At 37.1% G+C, this 18,811-nt stretch overlaps 1 protein-coding gene across 4 annotated transcripts; it reads right to left on the minus strand.

Annotated features, from left to right (window-relative positions):
* Window positions 1-807: 807 nt before the first annotated feature.
* LOC128682548 (phenoloxidase-activating factor 2-like) lies at window positions 808-14,005 on the minus strand. 4 transcript variants are annotated; one of them, XM_064436978.1, is made up of 9 exons: window positions 13,981-14,005; window positions 8,881-9,013; window positions 8,296-8,444; window positions 6,095-6,251; window positions 4,910-5,040; window positions 4,136-4,248; window positions 2,551-2,712; window positions 1,917-2,080; window positions 808-1,033 (listed from the first exon to the last, which is right to left on the minus strand). In XM_064436978.1, the coding sequence occupies exons 2-9, from the start codon at window positions 9,010-9,012 to the stop codon at window positions 842-844; spliced, it is 1,200 nt and encodes a 399-aa protein (XP_064293048.1). In that variant the 5' UTR covers window position 9,013; window positions 13,981-14,005; the 3' UTR covers window positions 808-841. The 4 variants fall into 4 exon arrangements, with proteins under 4 accessions (XP_064293048.1, XP_053623280.1, XP_053623279.1 ...); XM_053767305.1 differs by lacking the exon at window positions 13,981-14,005 and adding an exon at window positions 12,018-12,128; XM_053767304.2 differs by lacking the exon at window positions 13,981-14,005 and adding an exon at window positions 11,916-12,072.
* Window positions 14,006-18,811: the final 4,806 nt, after the last annotated feature.

The raw sequence follows: 18,811 nt of genomic DNA on the forward strand, positions 1-18,811 counted from the left end.
ATTGTAAACAATTATATAGACGTAATACTGTCGGTATTGAAAGCCTTCAATAGTATTGCACTATAGCTTCACTCTCGTCTCAATTTCAATCGAATTATCGATGTTTCATAATTTTATTGATAGTTCGGCATCACTACGTGACAGTGACAGCTGCTGGAATTTGTTGCCAACTCCTAAACGCAAAAATTTTTTTAATAGTTTTCATTGTATTATTTTTTATTCACTTCGAACAGCTGATATTACAACAATGTTAATCACCCGTAGAGACATGTGTGAAGGTGATGGGAAACATCGTGAAAAATATAACTCTAACCTATTCTGCCAATACAGAACTGTCAAACATGTTTTGCTATTCCCGCGCTGCTAAGTACCGAAACCGAAATGTTCACTAATAAACTTTTAAATGACCAGTTTTTCATTAATACTATACTCAAAGATATTATCCAAACTAATATTATAAATGCTTATTTGTTTCTTTATTATCTCTTCAAGCTCTATTCTACTCAACTAATCTTCTAGAAATTTTGCATACGTATGTAGTTTAAAACGTAGAGCTATTCCCTTGGGAAATTCACGCAGGCGAAAAATTCCATTATTTTTTCTCAATATAGACAATATAGAGGTCAACTTTACTTTCCTTCGTTACTGATTATATTACCTTCGTCAATACCGATGTCGAAGTAGGTATCCAATCTAAGATTAATTTTTCTTTTATTTCAAGTATCACTTGTATGATTTTCATCTTGTGTATTAATTGCTAGGTAACACAAGTTTTAAAAAGGGTTATGATATAAATAACAAAAACGCTTAAAATAAAAAACTTATTTTATTAATTTGATAATCACACGTTATACCCGCTAGTGTCGTACCCCCATTCGGCCATTTTGTCGTCCACCCATTGTCTAAAGCCGGCCACGTTGGCGTAGACAGCGGGGACATCTTTCCCGCCACACCCGATGCCCCATGACACCAATCCGGTAAGTTTGTAGCGATCGTCGCCGATCGGACACGCCAATGGAGCGCCGCCATCACCCTGCAATAAAATCCCAACTAATATTATAATTATATAAATATATTAGGACAAATCACACAGATTGAGCTAGCCCCAAAGTAAGTTCGAGACTTGTGTTATGAGATACTAACACAATGATACTATATTTTATAATATATACATCTATAGATAAACATCCAAGACCCGGGCCAATCAGAAAAAGATCATTTTCCATTATGACCCGACCAGGGATGGAACCCGGGACCTTTCGGTTTTAGGCAAGCACTTTACCACTTTGCCGCCGAGATCGTCAAATTGCAAAAGAAGTTTGTCTGTCCTCTTCACAGATTATCGAGGACCGATAGTTATGAAATTTGGTACACGCGTAGAAAATAAACTGTAATAACACATAGGGTACTTTATATCCCAAAATGCCCACGGGAGTGAAGACCAGGGGCGCAACTAGTAATACATAAAAATAAATACCTATCTAGGATGTTCTCACTTAGCCAGGAACACTAGGTATTTACCAACCAATCGGTAAGATTCAATGGCGCCTATATTCGAACTGACAAGTTTGGAACGCGCAGTTGAAATGCTCAAGTTTGGAAGCATAAATACAAACTTGTAACTGTATGATCGCGCACAGATCATTCAGTGGAGCGGTCGAGTTTATCACTATGCTCTCGCTACATATAGAGCCGTGTACAGTCAACAGCACATCAACCTACCCAAATCCATTGCAAACTCGCCGCTATTACCGCACCACAGAAGTTTATACCGGGTAACTCGATGTTCAGTTGACTCAAAATAAAATACAAAATTCTTTATTCAATATGGGTTGATATACATCACTTATTGACGTCAAAAAATGACTTAAACAAAGTGTAGTGGCGACAGTAACTGACTGAGCAAACACACAGACCTGGCAGGTGTCCCGGCCCTCGTCCCCGCCGGCGCACAGGAAGCTGTCGTGCAGCCGGAAGGCAGAGCCGAGGCGCGTGCGGCGCAGCAGCTCCAGGCAGCGCGCGCGCCGCACCACGCCCAGCTCTAGCTTCTTCAGGATCACGGCGTAGCGTCCGCGCAGACCTACGGTGCAAATAAATATACAAATACTAATATTATAAATGCTTTCATTGGTTTCAAATTTCGTATACGAGATATAACCTGGAATAACACATACTGACGGTATTTTTTGTCCCGTAATTAGCGAGCGAAGCCCCGGTGCGCAGCTAGTTACGTATAAGTAAACATTGTATTTTATATATCTTTAAGCTAGTTATATTGTATCATAAAATAAATAACAATAAATATATTAGGACAAATCACACAGATTGAGCTAGCCCCAAAGTAAGTTCTAGACTTGTTTTACGGGATACTATATTTTATAACATATACATGTATAGTAATCAGAAAAAGATCATTTTCCATCGTGACCCGACCGGGGATCGAACCCGGAACCTCTCGGTTCAGAGGCGAGCACTTTACCACTGCGCCACCGAGGTCATCATATATAAGTAGACATTGTAGTTTATAGTCTTGTATGTATGTATATTTACCAAACTTGTCCTTGCCCCAACCGTTGGCGACGCAGCCCCTGCTGCTATCAAAGCTCTCGTCCTGTCTCGGCAGACACACCACGTTGATGTGCTGCGCCAGCTCCAGCGGCTGCGCAAGCCGCAGTAGAGCCACGTCGTTGCGTAGGTTTCTCGGGTGGAAATCTGATTAATTAAATCAAATCAAATCATTTATTCAGAAATTAGGCCTTCACAGGCACTTTTTCACGTCATAATCTAAATTAAATGATGTTTACCAAAGCTACAAACTACTAGCATTTCGGAACGACCACTGCTGAGAAGAAATGCCGAAAGAAACTCATTTAAACAGTGTTGGTCCCTATTATGCCAAAAGGGCTTACCATTTTTTAAATATAATTGAATATTTGTTATACATGTCACACACGCTTAACTTATTTCTGAAAATAATAATGAGATGAAAGAATTCTGGAATCGAGCGGGATTTGAACCCGCGCCCCTGTCTATCCGGGACAGTGCTCTCGACCACTGAGCTATCGAGACCGTGACAGTTCGGCTGAATTAATCCATCTCTTTACGTCTCACGCCGACGTACAGTATTGTCATTAGAGAGTAGTACGTACTCTTATCTAATCAACATACCCCACTGTTACAAGCAAGAAATTATGTTTTTTTGAAAATACTCAAGCATCTATTTGGATATAATTGATTTGTTATACATAGATTATATATATATATATATATATGTGATTTTTTATCCAGTGTCCAAATTTATGTATTATATTCTTTGTCGAAAATAATAAGACGCGTATTTTTTCGTTATGTACCTCTCCATACAAAAAAATCAAAACAAAGCGTGCTAAAGTTATCCCAAAAGTGTTTACAATAGTTGACACCGCGCGCCATAAACACGGTAGGTAAGATCACGCGCTTTCAATCGCCCCGCCTCTCGTGGGCATTGACCCCTTCCATTTCCATTGACAAAATATCGATTTTTCGTAGTTGCTGTGTACATAAGTTGCAAATTTTCCCTTCACACTTTCCGGGCTTAGGCTTATATAATCTTGTTGGGGCCTAGGTGTCTTGCGATCAGGATAATAATGAAAAATTTGACTTGAATACAGTACTTGAGATTTAATGTTTTACTAGATACAAATGTATATATATAAGTGTTCACTTTTACAAGTTTAGTTAAGAGACGAGAGAGTAGTCGCGCGGGAGCCTATATACGACACTCGCGGGGGAGGTATGAAGCGGGGGGCGGCATCTCGGGGATAGACAACTGGACGGCGCGAACAAATCTGATTAGTGCTAGCTTTTGTCACTTTCATGTTGGCAACACAAACATTGGTTACAAATGTTGTTTCGTCTCTTTCTGTCAATATTTCAAATATTATAAAGTTCTAGATAAATGAGAAAGTTTGTGAGGATGCAAGTGCGTGTGTGTGTGTATGTATGTTTGTTACTCTTTCACGCAAAATCTACTGGACGGATTGCTATGAAATTTGGTACACGGGTAGAATATAACCTGGAATAACACATAGGATACTTTTTATCCCGGAATTCCCACGGGAGCCTAGCACCGGGGCGCAGCTAATGGAAGATATACCTTTGTGTATGTATATCTCCTGGACCACTCTCTGTTGGAAGGGCAGCCTCTCCTTCTCAGTCTGTGTGTCCCACTCGCCGGCGCGGGCCGTAAGCGTGGTCGGCTCTGGGAATCTGAAACACAAATCCACAGTTTGACCATAACAATGATAACGCTAGAGCATGAAATTAGTAGATTACTCCGGTACTTAATAAATTCATAACGCGGAAGATTCTTCGTAGCTGTCACATTTTTGACGTAAAATCCTGAAGTATGGCAACAATTTTGTATGGAAATTTTTTTGTTGCACTTTAATTGCAGTGGTAAAGTTCTTGCTACTGAACCGAGAGGTCCCGGGTTCGATCCCCGGTCGGGTCATGATGGAAAATGATCTTTTTCCGATTGGATGTTTATCTATATATGTATTTGTTATGAAATATAGTATCGTTGAGTTAGTATCCCATAACACAAGTCTCGAACTTACTTTGGGGCTAGCTCAATCTGTGTGATTTGTCCTAAGTAATATATTTATTTATTTTATTTATTTATGGTGAAGATTATATACCTAGTACTTGCTTTTGCCCGTGGCTTCGTCCGCTCTTTGAAAACGGACATGGTTTTAATACAAACTTTCACTTCCCATTATAGTAATTTGTATAGAATAGCTGTTTTGTTTTTTTTTTGCGATTTCAGATTACTCCCGTACTAAAAGTTGTTCACAATCATGGACTGAGCGTGTAGACAAAATATTGCCAATGTCACCGTGTAAACATATAGGTACGGAATTCAACTGACTTGTAAGCAATGTGCGCTGCCGTCATGACGACCTGCGGGTGGACGATCACCCCCACTCCGACATAGGACTGGTTCCTATTGTCCAGCAGCGCGGCCACCCAGGGGAACTCCCCAAACTCTGCCTCTGTACCCTGAAATCCCACAAATAAAAGTTCCTCTTGGCCCTTCATAAGTTGCATTGCTATATTATTCATTTTTTTCTTTAAAAAAATATGCAATTTAGTATTTTTTTTTTGACTGATTTAAATACGTCGAAATTATAAATACCTACGTATTTGTAAAGTGCATGCCACTGAACCAAGAGGTCCCGGGTTCGATCCTCGGAGGTGATATCGGTAAAATATAGCCTATAGCAATCTTGGATAATGTACCTTTCTAGTGGTGAAAAAATTTTTGAAATCGGTTCGGTAGTTTCGGAGATAACATACAAACTCACAAACGCTTACCTCTTTATAATAATAGTATAGACTAGTGGCCCGTCGCGGCTTCGCTCGGGTAAAAACATAATAAAATATACAACCATTCTCCGGAATTACACAATATTGGTGAAAATCGTATGAGAATCTGTATGAGAGCCAATATTGGTAAAAATACCCAATATTGTTGGCAAAATAACTGTATTTACTTCAGTAATTAATAGAAATACATATATGTATAGCGGATGGTCTAACTTAAAATCTTATATAGGTATCGCGATACGTTGCTTAGAACCCGAGATATCCTGATCTTACTTAATATTATAAATGCGATAGTAAGTTTATTTGTTTGTTACCTCTTCACGCTATAACTACTAAACCTATCTTCTTGACATTTCGCATACATGTACGAGTATGTTAAAGTACGGAGAAGGACATAGGGTACCTTTCATCCCGATAAATTAACGCGGGCGAAGCCGCGGGCAGCTAGTTGACAATGCACAAATCAAACGAATTGATAAACAATGTGAGTAAAAAGACTCACAGTCCCCAAACAAATATAAAACTCTTGCGTTACTGAGTGACTGACTGACTGACAGACAGACTTACTGGGAGTAGAAATTTGGTGTGTGAAGGGGTTTCCTGAAATTCCCGCACGGGAAACAGATTTTTACTCACAAACGAAGTGCGTTACTTCAGCTAGACAGTAATAGCATCTCCTACAGAAATATGAATAAAACCTATAATTAGTGGCTAATCAAATACTCACAGTACCCCCTTTAATGGTGAAGTCGACTCCCTTCGGGTTCCTGTAGCCGCAGCCCCTCAGCCTGGTCGGGTCTGGCTTGTGGATGTCGACGTCTGTGGGGTCTTTGGGGGTCGTACAGCATCGCTCCACGCTCTCTTGGCATTCGTCTTCGCCGAACCTGTGAATAAGTATAAGTAGTACTAGCGGCTTCGCCCCGTGGGAATTTCGCGATATATAGTACCCTATGTGTTACTCCAGGTTATTTTGTACCCGTGTATCAAATTTCATAACGACCCATTCAGTAGATTTCGCGTAGAGTAAATAAAATAAATTAATTAATTATTAAAGAGTAACAAACATACATTATATCCTCACAAACTTTCCAATATTTGTAGGACAGTAAAATATAAATAAATATATTAGGACAAAGACACAGATAGAGCTAGCCCCAAAGTAAGTTCGCGACTTGTGTTATGAGATACTAACACAATGATACTATATTTTATAACATATACATATAGATAAACATCCAAGATCCAGGCCAATCAGAAAAAGATAATTTTCCATCATGACCTGACCGGGGATTGAACACGGGACCTCTCGGTTCAGAGGCAAGAACTTTACCACTGCGCCACCGAGGTCGTCAACATAAGACAACAATAACAGTATAGCACAACGTTCTAGGCGGCGGCCTAGGGGAGTCACATTTTAGAACAAGCTCACTAAATTTCAGAGGATAAATGTCAAACAATTTCACCGTTTGTCTCATGTTTTTGAAGTGAAAACTTCTTTTAGCGGCGTTGTGCACTGTTTGTGACGGGTAAAAAATGTTAAACTCGCGTCAGGACACGTGGCCCGATCGAAAATTCGTAAGACGTCAAAAATGAACAACGCAAACTTGTTTCACTTCTGTCGGCACTCCCGGAGTGCAATCTGTTTTTTTTTTTTATATATTAATACGTTAAATATTTCCTATCTTACTGCATATGGAAAATCTTAGAAAGGTTAAAATGACCTACACTCGTGGTCAATATAAATCCGGCACTGAGAATCAATTTTATCCGGCCCGCGAGGGCGTCACTGCTGTTAAATAAATTTGACACAATGACTTCAGAAAGTTTCTATTTGTGGTCGTCAGAACAAATATCTTTGTTTAGTCAAGTCGCGTCTCGAATACTTAATTGAGATATGGGGTTCTGCTGCAACAACTAACTTAAACGCATTGCAGTGAAGTCAAAATAAAATTATTAAAGCGTTATTCAATTATTGCTTTCGTACACCAACAAAAGAACTATACGATTATACAAAATTTTTTAATTTAAATCAAAACATGTCTTTTGATTAAAAAAAATTACTTCCAATGCCACAAAATCCAACATTCAGGAATCATGCCAATAATCTCCCGAGCAAACAATAGACTTAACCTACTATCACGAACTAAATACGGAAAAAAATACATTAATTTTTGAGGGAGCACAACTGTATAACAAATTGCCCAAACAGCTGAGAACTTGTTCATACAAGTTCCCAGCTCATTGGGCAATTTGTATTCATACTCGTGTATTAATTATATTAAACATGTATTAATTATATTAATCATATTAATTTAAAATGAAACTGAAGTTATACATCGCGACTAGCACTTAAATTAAATTTTGCATGTATTTATGATTAGTTTTCTCATTTTAAGTGAAATTTAAATTTCTTATTGCGGAAGCGTATCTTGGAAGCGGTAGTGGTGTAATGTAATGGTTAAGACGCCCGCCTGTGGATCGAAAGGTCCCAGATTCGAATCCTACTCGTGCCACATGAGTTTGTATACAAATCTGACTCATATATAGTAGTTTTCATCGGCCACCACTTGCTTCCGTTGAGGGAAAACATCGCGAGGAAACCTGCACACTGGTTGATTATTATTAACTTGTGTGTGGAGAATGGAGAAGGCAATGGCAAACCGCTCCATTAATAATGCCAAGAAAGTTGTTGTGTGTGTTTCATTCCACGTAATGACCACGACCCTCAGCCATGAAGAATATGTCTATGAAGAGAAATTTCTTATGAGAATAAAGTTCTTCCAAGCTAATAATATCTTGGGCATGGTTTGCAAAATTTAATAACGATTCGATTGGATGTTAGATTGATGTATGTAAAAATGGCGTGGAGGAATATGGTTGTGAGTGTTAGTCAAACATAAAAATGTCCCCATGATGAGTAATTATTACCTGATGTCTAGCTCCCCCCACCCCGTGACGGTTGAATTGTTCGCGTCAACCCCCACCAACTCCGCACTGCACAAGTAATACGGAACACATTTGCAACTCTGTCCGTTTTTGTCCGTAAACTCGTTCTTGTCTGTCGGTTTCACTGTGATCTGAAAACAGGTGCCATATTTATTGAATTGAATACGTATAAGAATTATTAAACTGTGTGATTTGTCCTTATACAGTATATCCTATTAATATTATAAATGCAAAAGTTTGTTAGGATATTTATGTACGTATATATGTATGTGTTTGTTACTCTATCAGGCAAAATGTGGACGGATTGTTATGAAATTTGGTACACCTGTAGATTATAATCTGGAATAACACATAGGGTACCTTTTGTCCCGAAATTCCCACGGGAGCGAAGCCCCTGGGCGCAGCTAGTAATTTAAAAGTATAGGTAATTAACTGTGTGATTTTCCCTTAAATATATATATATATATATATATATATAGTTATATAATATATATATAATATAGCAGCGACGAGCATATCATCCAAGTAAAATAAAGATTTTTGATTTTGTGAATTTGAATCACGTACGTCTTCGAACTGAGGGGAGGTGGTGACGGTCGGCTGCGTGGGCGGTGGGCCGAACACGTCGATGAGAACTGACGGGTCGACCGTGCTCTGGGCCGACGTAAAGGCGAGCAAGGGAAGCAGGTACACGAACATCCTGGAAACGATAAAATTGCAGGTGCTAGCCTTGCCTATTACGCTTTCACGGCCGAATTATTAACACAATCTATTCATTTAATCGATTTAAATTGTTTTTTTATTTAGTATTTTACCTGTTCATATATTATTGAAGTGAAAACTTGTTTAGCAGCGTTGTGCACTTTTTGTGATTGGTAAAAAATGTTAAACTCGCGTCAGGACACGTGACCAGAAGGGTTAGTTTGGGTCAGCATTTCACTTCTCACCATCGAATCGATTCGAAGTGAGACGCAGCGAACCAATGACACTGCAGTGTGGTTGCCGTTGCGTCACGATGGCGCCATGTGATTGGTTCGCTGTGTCTCATTTCGTAAGACGTACGACGATAATTCGTGAGACGTCAAAAATGCAAAAATGTTTTCACTTACTTCCACTTGACCTACAGTGTTGAAGTTTGACCTGACGGAACACCCAAGATCAGTCTCCAAACGAAGGAACTCCTCAACGGTTTACAGCACGAACACGACTTTGTCACACATTGAATTCAAATAAGATCTCCCTGACCACAATAAGGGTGAATTTCACGAGCGTTTTGAATGCCGCGGCGGGCTATCATTAGTGTTTATTAAATTTGGGTATCCTATTTTATAAATAAGTATAGTACTGGCACTGTAATAAAACCACTGTTCACTTGTAAATATGTATAATATTCCAAATCAGATCATCTAGTAATCACAATCTACCCATATTTGTTATAATTTTAACTTTTCTTTATAATAATAACAGCGTGAGATAAATATAAACAAATTTCCTTTTTGAGTCACCGCAAGAGAATGACTTTATAGCTATGAGCCAGGGATTGCCTGCGTCTCCCCACCACCAAAGATTAACCAGTATTGCCACTTTACAAAATTAAACCAAATGTCACCGACAGTGTTGCCATTTATTTTTAAGTTAAGTTAGTTTCATGACAACACTGGTGAGTATTACCATTTACAAAATAAACCTGACACTTGAAATTTATTATTTCTATACATGTTTATATATACTAATAAAATAATGACAGTGCAATGTAAATTTTATAAATGTTTATTTTTTTTTTTAAATATATTCTTTATCGTGATATCGTCATGAAATTCACCCATAATAGCTTCAGTCGCAAATTTCATCTTTGTATAAAACTTATTCTAATTAAAATTAGTATGTATGGAGTGTCTACAGTTCACAGAAACACTCTGTCTCGCTCATCTGAGCGGAATCACGGTTGTTTACACAGCCGTTGAGCGTCAGGTGCCCAGGGGCCGTGTCCCTCAGAGCGTTTCGACCGCTGCGGCCGTGCTGTCATTACATTTTTTTAAATTTTAACAAAGACAAGATTAAAGAAAGCTATTATAGTGTCAAGGACTATTTGAGAAAATGACTTAATATTTTGTAATTTAAAAGTTAATGCTAATTTAATTACAATTTAATTTTTAATAATTATGACATTGTCTGTTGCACGTCAGAAATGACAAAATGTGTAAATAAAAATTATTCATTCAAAAGACTTCTTTTGAATATTTTATTTGAATATTGTTATTAATTATTTTAAAGTTTGATAGTATAACTATATAATTATACTACCTGACTTTAAAATAATTACTTATTCTGTACTGTGGTAATGTCGATTTTATAAATTACTAACTACGCCCCGAGGTTTACGCTCCAGTGGGAATTTCGGGATAAAAAGTACCCTACGTGTTATCCCAGGTTATATTCTACCCGTGTTCATAACAACCGGTCCAATAGATTTTGCGTGAAAGAAATAAACATACATATACATATACACAAACACAACACATAACCTCACAAATTTTCGCATATATAATATAAAGTCATGGAATTAGTAAGTATGACGTAGTACCTACTTACTAATACCATGTAGAAAATAATATAAAATAAAGTAGGACTGATTTCGGAAATGATTCCTTCCTCGAGAAAATTGACGGATCGTAATGACAGCGCGGCAGCAGCGGTCGAAACGGTTTGCGAACCACCCAGAGTCCACTTAAATATTCAACGAAAACACGTTTCGACGAAAAAGATTTTTGGTTCCTTTGTTATTATCTAGATAAGTTTAAATCTAAATTAGATCAATCGGTAAATTCAGTTCTGCTTGACAGAATTAGGTTAGGTTAAACAAATGCGGCGAAAATGCTTTCGGTGAACAGTGTTTCTGTCTGAGGCTTAGGTCTGATGTTCAACACTTGCCAGATTTTATTCAAGTCACCTAAAGGCATCTGACGTCCATCTAGTGACAAAACAACTAGTTCCATACAGATTAGTGAACTGTTAGAACCAGAGAGCAGGATTTCTGACAATGTTTTCCGTCACCGGAAGCAAATGGTCTATGAAAACTACTATACATGAGTCAGATTTTTTATACATGGTATACAAACTCATGTGGCACGAGTAGGATTCGAACCTGGGACCTTTCGATCACAGGTAAGCGTGTACTTTTTTACCACTGGATCACCAGCGCTTCAATGAAAGGCTAAATTATTACAATAATTAAAGTTTGAAGATTTGGTTTATATAAACGTGTTATACTTTGAAACGTTCGTTTACAATCACATTTCTGTGAATCATAGCCCCAATCACAAAGGACAGAATCACGTAATCCAGAAGCATAACCGCGAAGCATTGCTTGTATAAATTTATAATACGAACAAAAAGGGCGATGACGTCATTTTAACTTAGGAATAAAATTAAAAAACATTACGGAGAATCAGAATTACAATTAAATAAGAACAATTTAAGTCCAATATCAAAACAATGTAAACAAAACAATTAAGTTAGGTACTTATTATTATAAATAGCAAGTAATTTGATTTTAATTAAGATCATTAATCCAAGAATTTATAACGTCAGTGCACACTTACCTAAATAAAAATAATAAAAAAAAAACAAACACTAAAAACCACAGTCAAAACCACATCACAGCCTAGTTTTTTTTTATTAAAAAAATATATTTTATTTTTAATCTGTCATGCGCGGACACCGTTTCGCATCTCGGCGGGAACTGGTTTTTCAATTGCCTTGTTTGTGTTGGTCAACATCGGATATTCCAATACGTCGTAGGTACACAGACCATTTAACCTGACACTATTGCCGAATCCGAATCAGACGGATGTCTACGCGAACTATAGTACATTGCGTAGTTACTATTAGTGGTTTTGTTTACCACAGTGAAAACCCAGTAATGTATGCCAAAACCGCCAAAGTTTGGCGAACTGTTATATAGTCGGCACAAGATCCTAGACGAAGCTGATGCGTCTCAACTCAACGCATTCGTGTAGATAACCTTTGCTTTGCGGTCACTTGGACAGATTGGCGAATCGTTATGATAATGTAGTGTTGTTGATGTATCGATAGTTTCACAGTCGATTTTTAATTTCGAAATTTTGTTAGTGTATGTTTGCGTTGCGTATTGGCTTGACATCATGAACTTGATAATTTAAACTTCGGAAATATAAATAGAATTTTTGAAATCGGTTCGGTAGTTTTGGAGATTACCCGCCTCAAACATACAAACTCACAAACGCTTACCTCTTTATAATAATAGTATAGATGTATAGGACAGCGTAATAAAGCAGCATAAATTCGGGAATAGTCCAAAAACTATTCCTTAATATAGATATAGGTACAATACAGTGTTCTCGGTTCCATACAGGCTTATGACGACCTCGGTGGTGCAGTGGTAAAGTGCTTGCCTCTGAACCTAGAGGTCCCGGGTTCGATCCCCGGTCGGGTCATGATGGAAAATGATCTTTTCCTGATTGGTCCAGGTCTTGGATGTTTATCTATATATGTATTTGTTATAAAATATAGTATCGTTAAGTTAGTGTCCCATAACACATGTCTCGAACATACTTTGGGACAAGCTCACTCTGTGTGATTTATCCTAATATATTTATTTATTTATGAGGCTGCGACGCCCAGTATCAGCGTTAAAATTTAACTTTAAATGTTGATATGTTACAACCTGCTTGTTTACCCTTAGGGAATGATATTGTTACTTATCAGCTGCCAAGGTAACCACGTACGACATCCACTGAAAGTTAGTGGTCATATACTAGGGCGGGACCACAAAGCAATTTCTATCGATATAGTGTCCTAGCACTGACATGGAAAACCAGTACGAAGCACATTACTTTGGCACGTTTTTTTTTTTTGCCTTGGTCTAGCAAATTGTAATATCGTGAGACTTTGTCACGTGAAATACAATTAGATTGAAGTATGTAGGAATAGTGTATAAAATAAATAAATGAATTCACATAATGAAACACGATAATCAAATGTCACAAATTGTTCAATAGGCTAGTTGACAAATGTTTGTTTTGATGTCCCTTATATGAATAGAAACACCAGTGAAAAAAAATTGTGATATTGTCAATGCTTTCAAAGATATGACAAAATTAGAATCACAATTTTTTTAACAAAATTGGACTCGTCCTAACCATGACATGCAGGACATGTGACGTCACAATCACAATTGAAATCAGCTACATTAAATATTACGTTTACATATACGATTAATGACTTCTTAATAAAAGTTGTTACGAATTTTTTGTTTTTTTTTTATGATGGTTACTAAATAAATTTTTATAATTTCACACTTTTTGTAAATGGACTTTAAATCTTCGTATTTAGATCGGCTGCATTTTTACAGTTTTTTTCGGAAAAAAATCCTATGTGTTTATAACCTCAGCTTTCTGTCTATAAATAAGTTTGTATCTGTTGCTAGGCAACAACACGTTGTTAGACGTGTAGAGGAAAATGGCTTGCTACAACTTAAACATTTTACTATTTTCAGTAAATATAATAATAACAATTGGCAAACAATATTAAATTCCGAGATAAGAAAATCTTCAAGCAAACACTGTCTTTGAATGATCCTAAATATATCTAATTTATCTAGATTATACATATTTTTATATATAGTACTTTCCTATTCATTTTGTTCTCATAGCGTATAATCAAAACGCTTTTTGACTCAAACCTTTGTGACCACCTATTTGCTATACACGCCCGGATATCTAGCTATCTCGCTCGAATTTGTTAGGCTCTCTCGCCCTCGCGGACGCCATTAAGAAAAGAGAAAAGACTAAGAACATACATTGTACTTAGGATTTTTATTAAAAACAAAAGTGTGATCAAATATAAAAAAAAAATATTTTATTTAGCCCCACGTGTATGAACATTGTCGTCGTCTGTAATATGTACCACAGATTCCCAAAAGCTAATGAATTTTGGAAACACCAATGGATCAAAGTTCTAAGGGAAAGCAGGAATGACGAAAGCTGGAATCCAAGTATGACAAGCGTTATTTGCAGCAAACATTTCGAAGATGATGATTTGTATACCACAAAAGGTGGACTTCTTCGTGTTCGTTTGTTTGCGGTACCAAAAAAGGTAAAAAAAAATGTTACATTAGTTTATTAATATAAGAAATACGAAATATGTACATCTTTTTGACCGAGCGAGCGAGGTGTAACATTCTACTTGGAGCAAAAATACAGTCTGTTTGTAACGCGATAACTTTCGATCCGTTAGTCCGATTTTGATGAAATTTAATAGGTAAATAGGATATGCCAATACAATTTTTTGCCCCATGAAAGTTTATGGGGCAAAAAAATGTATTGGCATCAATTGTCAGCAATTGTATAGTATCAAAATCGGTTCAGTCGTTTTTGAAATATACACAATTTTGTAAAAATGTATTGTGTTCGCGAGTTATACGTTCGCGGCGAACAACTAGTATAATAAGTCGACTAGTATCTTTAACTCTTCATGTCCAGAGCTGCTTTACACCTGCACAAAGCCGCTGGTGTCGACCTGAGGACAGGCTGTTTCTCCCATGGCCAACTTTATGTGGCTTTCTCCAAAATGAGCAATTGTTCAGGTCTTTTTATATTGGCGCCCAAACGATAGACCCCCAATATAGGAAACTAGCTTTTGCCCGCGGCTTCGCCCGCGTTCATTTCCCACGGGAACAGTTGTTTTTTGTGATGATACCCTATGTCCGTCTCCGTACTTCAAACTATATGTATGCAAAATTTCAATAAGATTGGTTGAGTAGATAGAGCGTAAAGAGGTAACAAACCAACAAACTTACTTTTGCATTTATAATATTAGTTAATATATAAAGATTTTTTTAATCTCTAACAATTTCGAACGAAGTCGCGCGCAGCACCTAGTAAACAACACTTGTTTTAATGTTTAGTTTATTTCGTTATTTTTATATTATACTTTCAATTTTAGTTTTTATTGGAGCCTCTTGCAAGCCGTGATGAACATTGCAGAAACAACACTTTGCAGTCGGTGGGTAACCAAACAACTTAATTCAGTTTTTTTTTAATTTATTTGTTTAAATTAATTTAAGTGTAAAATTCTTTGTTGTATATTTATTTATATTACTTATTTTTTTTGACGTGACAACGTCTTAAATTAGGTTGCGGCTGGGAGTCAGTTATGAAAAAGTGTAACGCCCGGTAACGTTACGATGAGTCACCGAACGAGAGAGAGGCCCGCCGAATGCCTTGCGTCTCTCTCCCACTCAACTATGATCGGTCTGCCGCGCGCGTAAAAAGACGTTGTCACGTAAAATCTTCGCCCGTAAAACCGACTTTACAGGCAACCATTTTTTTTTAGGAGTCATCGTCAAAAGCAGCTGATGCCACTAGCAGCATAAAGCAGGAAATACTATTAGAAAGTGACGATGCGTCATCCTCGTCACTGTTGACAGAAATGACCTTGACCTCGTTTTCTGAACGGAAAATGACGAGCCAAGAGAATGATTTTGGAGGCACTTTTTTATCTATGTCTAATTTCATAGATGTTCCTTCGATTTCTGGGGAGCAAGAGAACAAAGCCATTGATCCTTTAAGCATTATTTTTCCAGAGGTGTGTATACATAGTTTTTATTTTTTAAACCTACAATATTGTTACTATAATAAGTAGTAGATTGTATTTTAATTTATAATAATAACTATTATATTATATAGTTATAATAATAAGTAGAAGTTTTTATTTTTTATCCTATAATATAGTATATCGTTACATATTATAAAACAAAATACTGTACCGCGTCTGTCTGTATGTTCGCGGTAAATTCAATAAGTACTGCACGGATTTTCATGCGGTTTTCACTAGCAGATAGAGTCCTGAGGAAGGTTTAGGGGTATAATTTATTATGTTTTTACACCCGAGCGAAGCCGAGACGGACCGCTAGTATATAATAACCATAGCCGGTGAAACATTTAAGATTTAACACCACATCCATAATCTATGTATAAACATTTGAATTACTAAGTGATTTTTAATTTCATTTTACTGTTTATAAATTACTATATGCGCCACGGGGATTCGCTCCCGTGGGAAGTTACCGACTTGTGGTATGGGATACAATCCCGGATCAATCAGAAAAGATCATTTTCCATCATGACCCGACCGGGGTTCGAACCCGGGACCTCTCGGTTCAGAGGCAAGAACTTTATCACCTAGGTCGTAAAAAGTGACATAACATTTTTTTTTAGGATGTTTGCACAAATGCAGCTATAAAAGAAGAAAACAACCTAGAAGAAACATCATCTGTTCCATTTACACGCAGAATACAATGGTTACAATATACTAATTTAAAAATTAAAACTGAAATGGCAAAGAAAAGTCATAAAATAAAAATATTAAATCAAAAAGTCAGACGTCTTAAAAAGCGCAATAACTCTTTGAAACATATTATTGAAACTTTGAAGCAAACTAAAAAATAAATTAAATGACGATTTCGTTGGCTTTTTTAAATAATTAATATCTTGTTAAAACTTTTCCGATACTGAGTGACTTGACTGACTGACAGACAACGAAATTTGAAGCGACGAACGACGAAGCTGAAATTTGGCATGTAGATCTTTTGGAAATTTTACCCCGGAGGGGGTCAATGTGGTGAAAACTTTTATATGAAAGTTCTACACCGTTGAAGTTAGTGACTTGTAAATTTGAATAAATGAAGAGAACTGTAAATCATTGTGTGTTTTTTATTCAATCATATCACGGACGTAAACAAAAATTAATCATTTAAAAATGTTTGTTTGTCTGTCGTAGTTATGGGCTAATCTCCAGAACCGATTTTGATGGGAATTTCACTGGAAGAAGTTACGACTTAGTTTGGGGTAAAAATCTACCTGCATTATGGCAACATATATGGCACGCAACACGGGCGTTCAGCCGCCATTACTATGCTTCACTTCACTATTGTTTAGATCACGGAAAAATAAGTTTATTATTCCGTGGTTTAGATCATACTCCGTCCGTCTTTTTTTATACATACATATTTATATTATAAATGGATAGTTCTCAGAGCATTGCGGCCGCACTGTCAAGAACTGAATAAGTTTTACTGACTTTAAAATTATTAATCTGTACTGTGTAATGTCAATTATAGGAATGAATGATTGATCTTGGAAATTATTCATTCCGAAAATTGACGGATCGATCGGTCGAAATCAATGGTCGAAACGTTCTGCGAACCATAATCATCTGTTACAATATTCCGTAAACGCATCAAAGAGTTTATTGCGGCAAATTGAGGGCAATACATTGAATTATTTTTAGTTTAATATATATATAGTATAAATATACTACTTTTGTACTTGGTTCCAGCTGAAAATCAGCGCCTTGGCTTGATACCACGGCACCATGCTGAGCTGGTCGCCATTTCGGCTTACATATTGTATTCGATCTATATTCGTTACTCTTTTGTATGTTTGGATTTTTTTTCTTTCATAATACCCATTTCAAATCAAGAGACTAGACCACAAAGTCGAAAACGCGCGTATGAAACCCTGGTATCTTAAGTGCTTACATTTACCGCAACGAAAAAACCAGCAGTATAGATCGAATCTACCCTTAAGATAAGCGAAAATGGCAGTAGTCATATTGCTCCACACACAGTGGCTCCACACTATCGTCGGTTCGCCAAACTTAAGTAAACTCAGAAATCGCCCAATTGTTCCGCAATTAAGAATCTGGCCAGAGGAAATTTTATAAGAAACTAGTGTTATAGTGTTAAACTAGCGGGAGCTAGGTGATTATGCTCTACCGCCACAAAGGGAAGATCTTTCCGCCATGCTAAGTGTTGCGCCTCGGGAACCGCACGGCTCCGACGACGGTGTCTGTCGGAGGTTGTATTTTTGCTTCCAATCGAAAACTCACTGTCTGCGCGGTCTAGGCTTGTTAGCTATCCATAGTGAGTCGACCGTCGTGCCATCTGTCCGTAGTGTTCTGGATCACTTGTGTGGCTTGTTATTCGTTGCGTTTGGTCGGCTTTTTACATCTGCGCCGTTGTGCATGTGGCGTGGTAGATGTCGCCACACTAGCTATTGCTCGCGGCTTCGCCTGCATGAATTTCCCATGGGAACAGTTATTTTTCCATGAAAGGAAATGAAAAGTGATGTATGAGGTGCTCTTCTCCGTACCTCAAACTGTACCTATGTATGGAAATTTTCAAGAAGATTGGTTGAGTAGATAGAGCGTGAAGAGGTACCAAATCCACATCCTTCCCAAATAAAACACTGTTTTTAAGTGATTAATACTTTAATTCGTCATTACAAATCATTATTATTTACTATGTTAACAATAACATCGGTCAACAAATATCATGTAAACTTTTTAATTTAATAAATATATAGGGCCGAATTCGAAAAAGTTCCGAGACTTGTGTTATGGGCTACTAACTCAATGATACTATTATTTTATAACATATAGATAAACATCCAAGACC

This window comes from Plodia interpunctella, chromosome 30 (genome assembly GCF_027563975.2).
Source record: "Plodia interpunctella isolate USDA-ARS_2022_Savannah chromosome 30, ilPloInte3.2, whole genome shotgun sequence".
In the NCBI taxonomy this organism is placed as follows: domain Eukaryota; kingdom Metazoa; phylum Arthropoda; class Insecta; order Lepidoptera; family Pyralidae; genus Plodia; species Plodia interpunctella.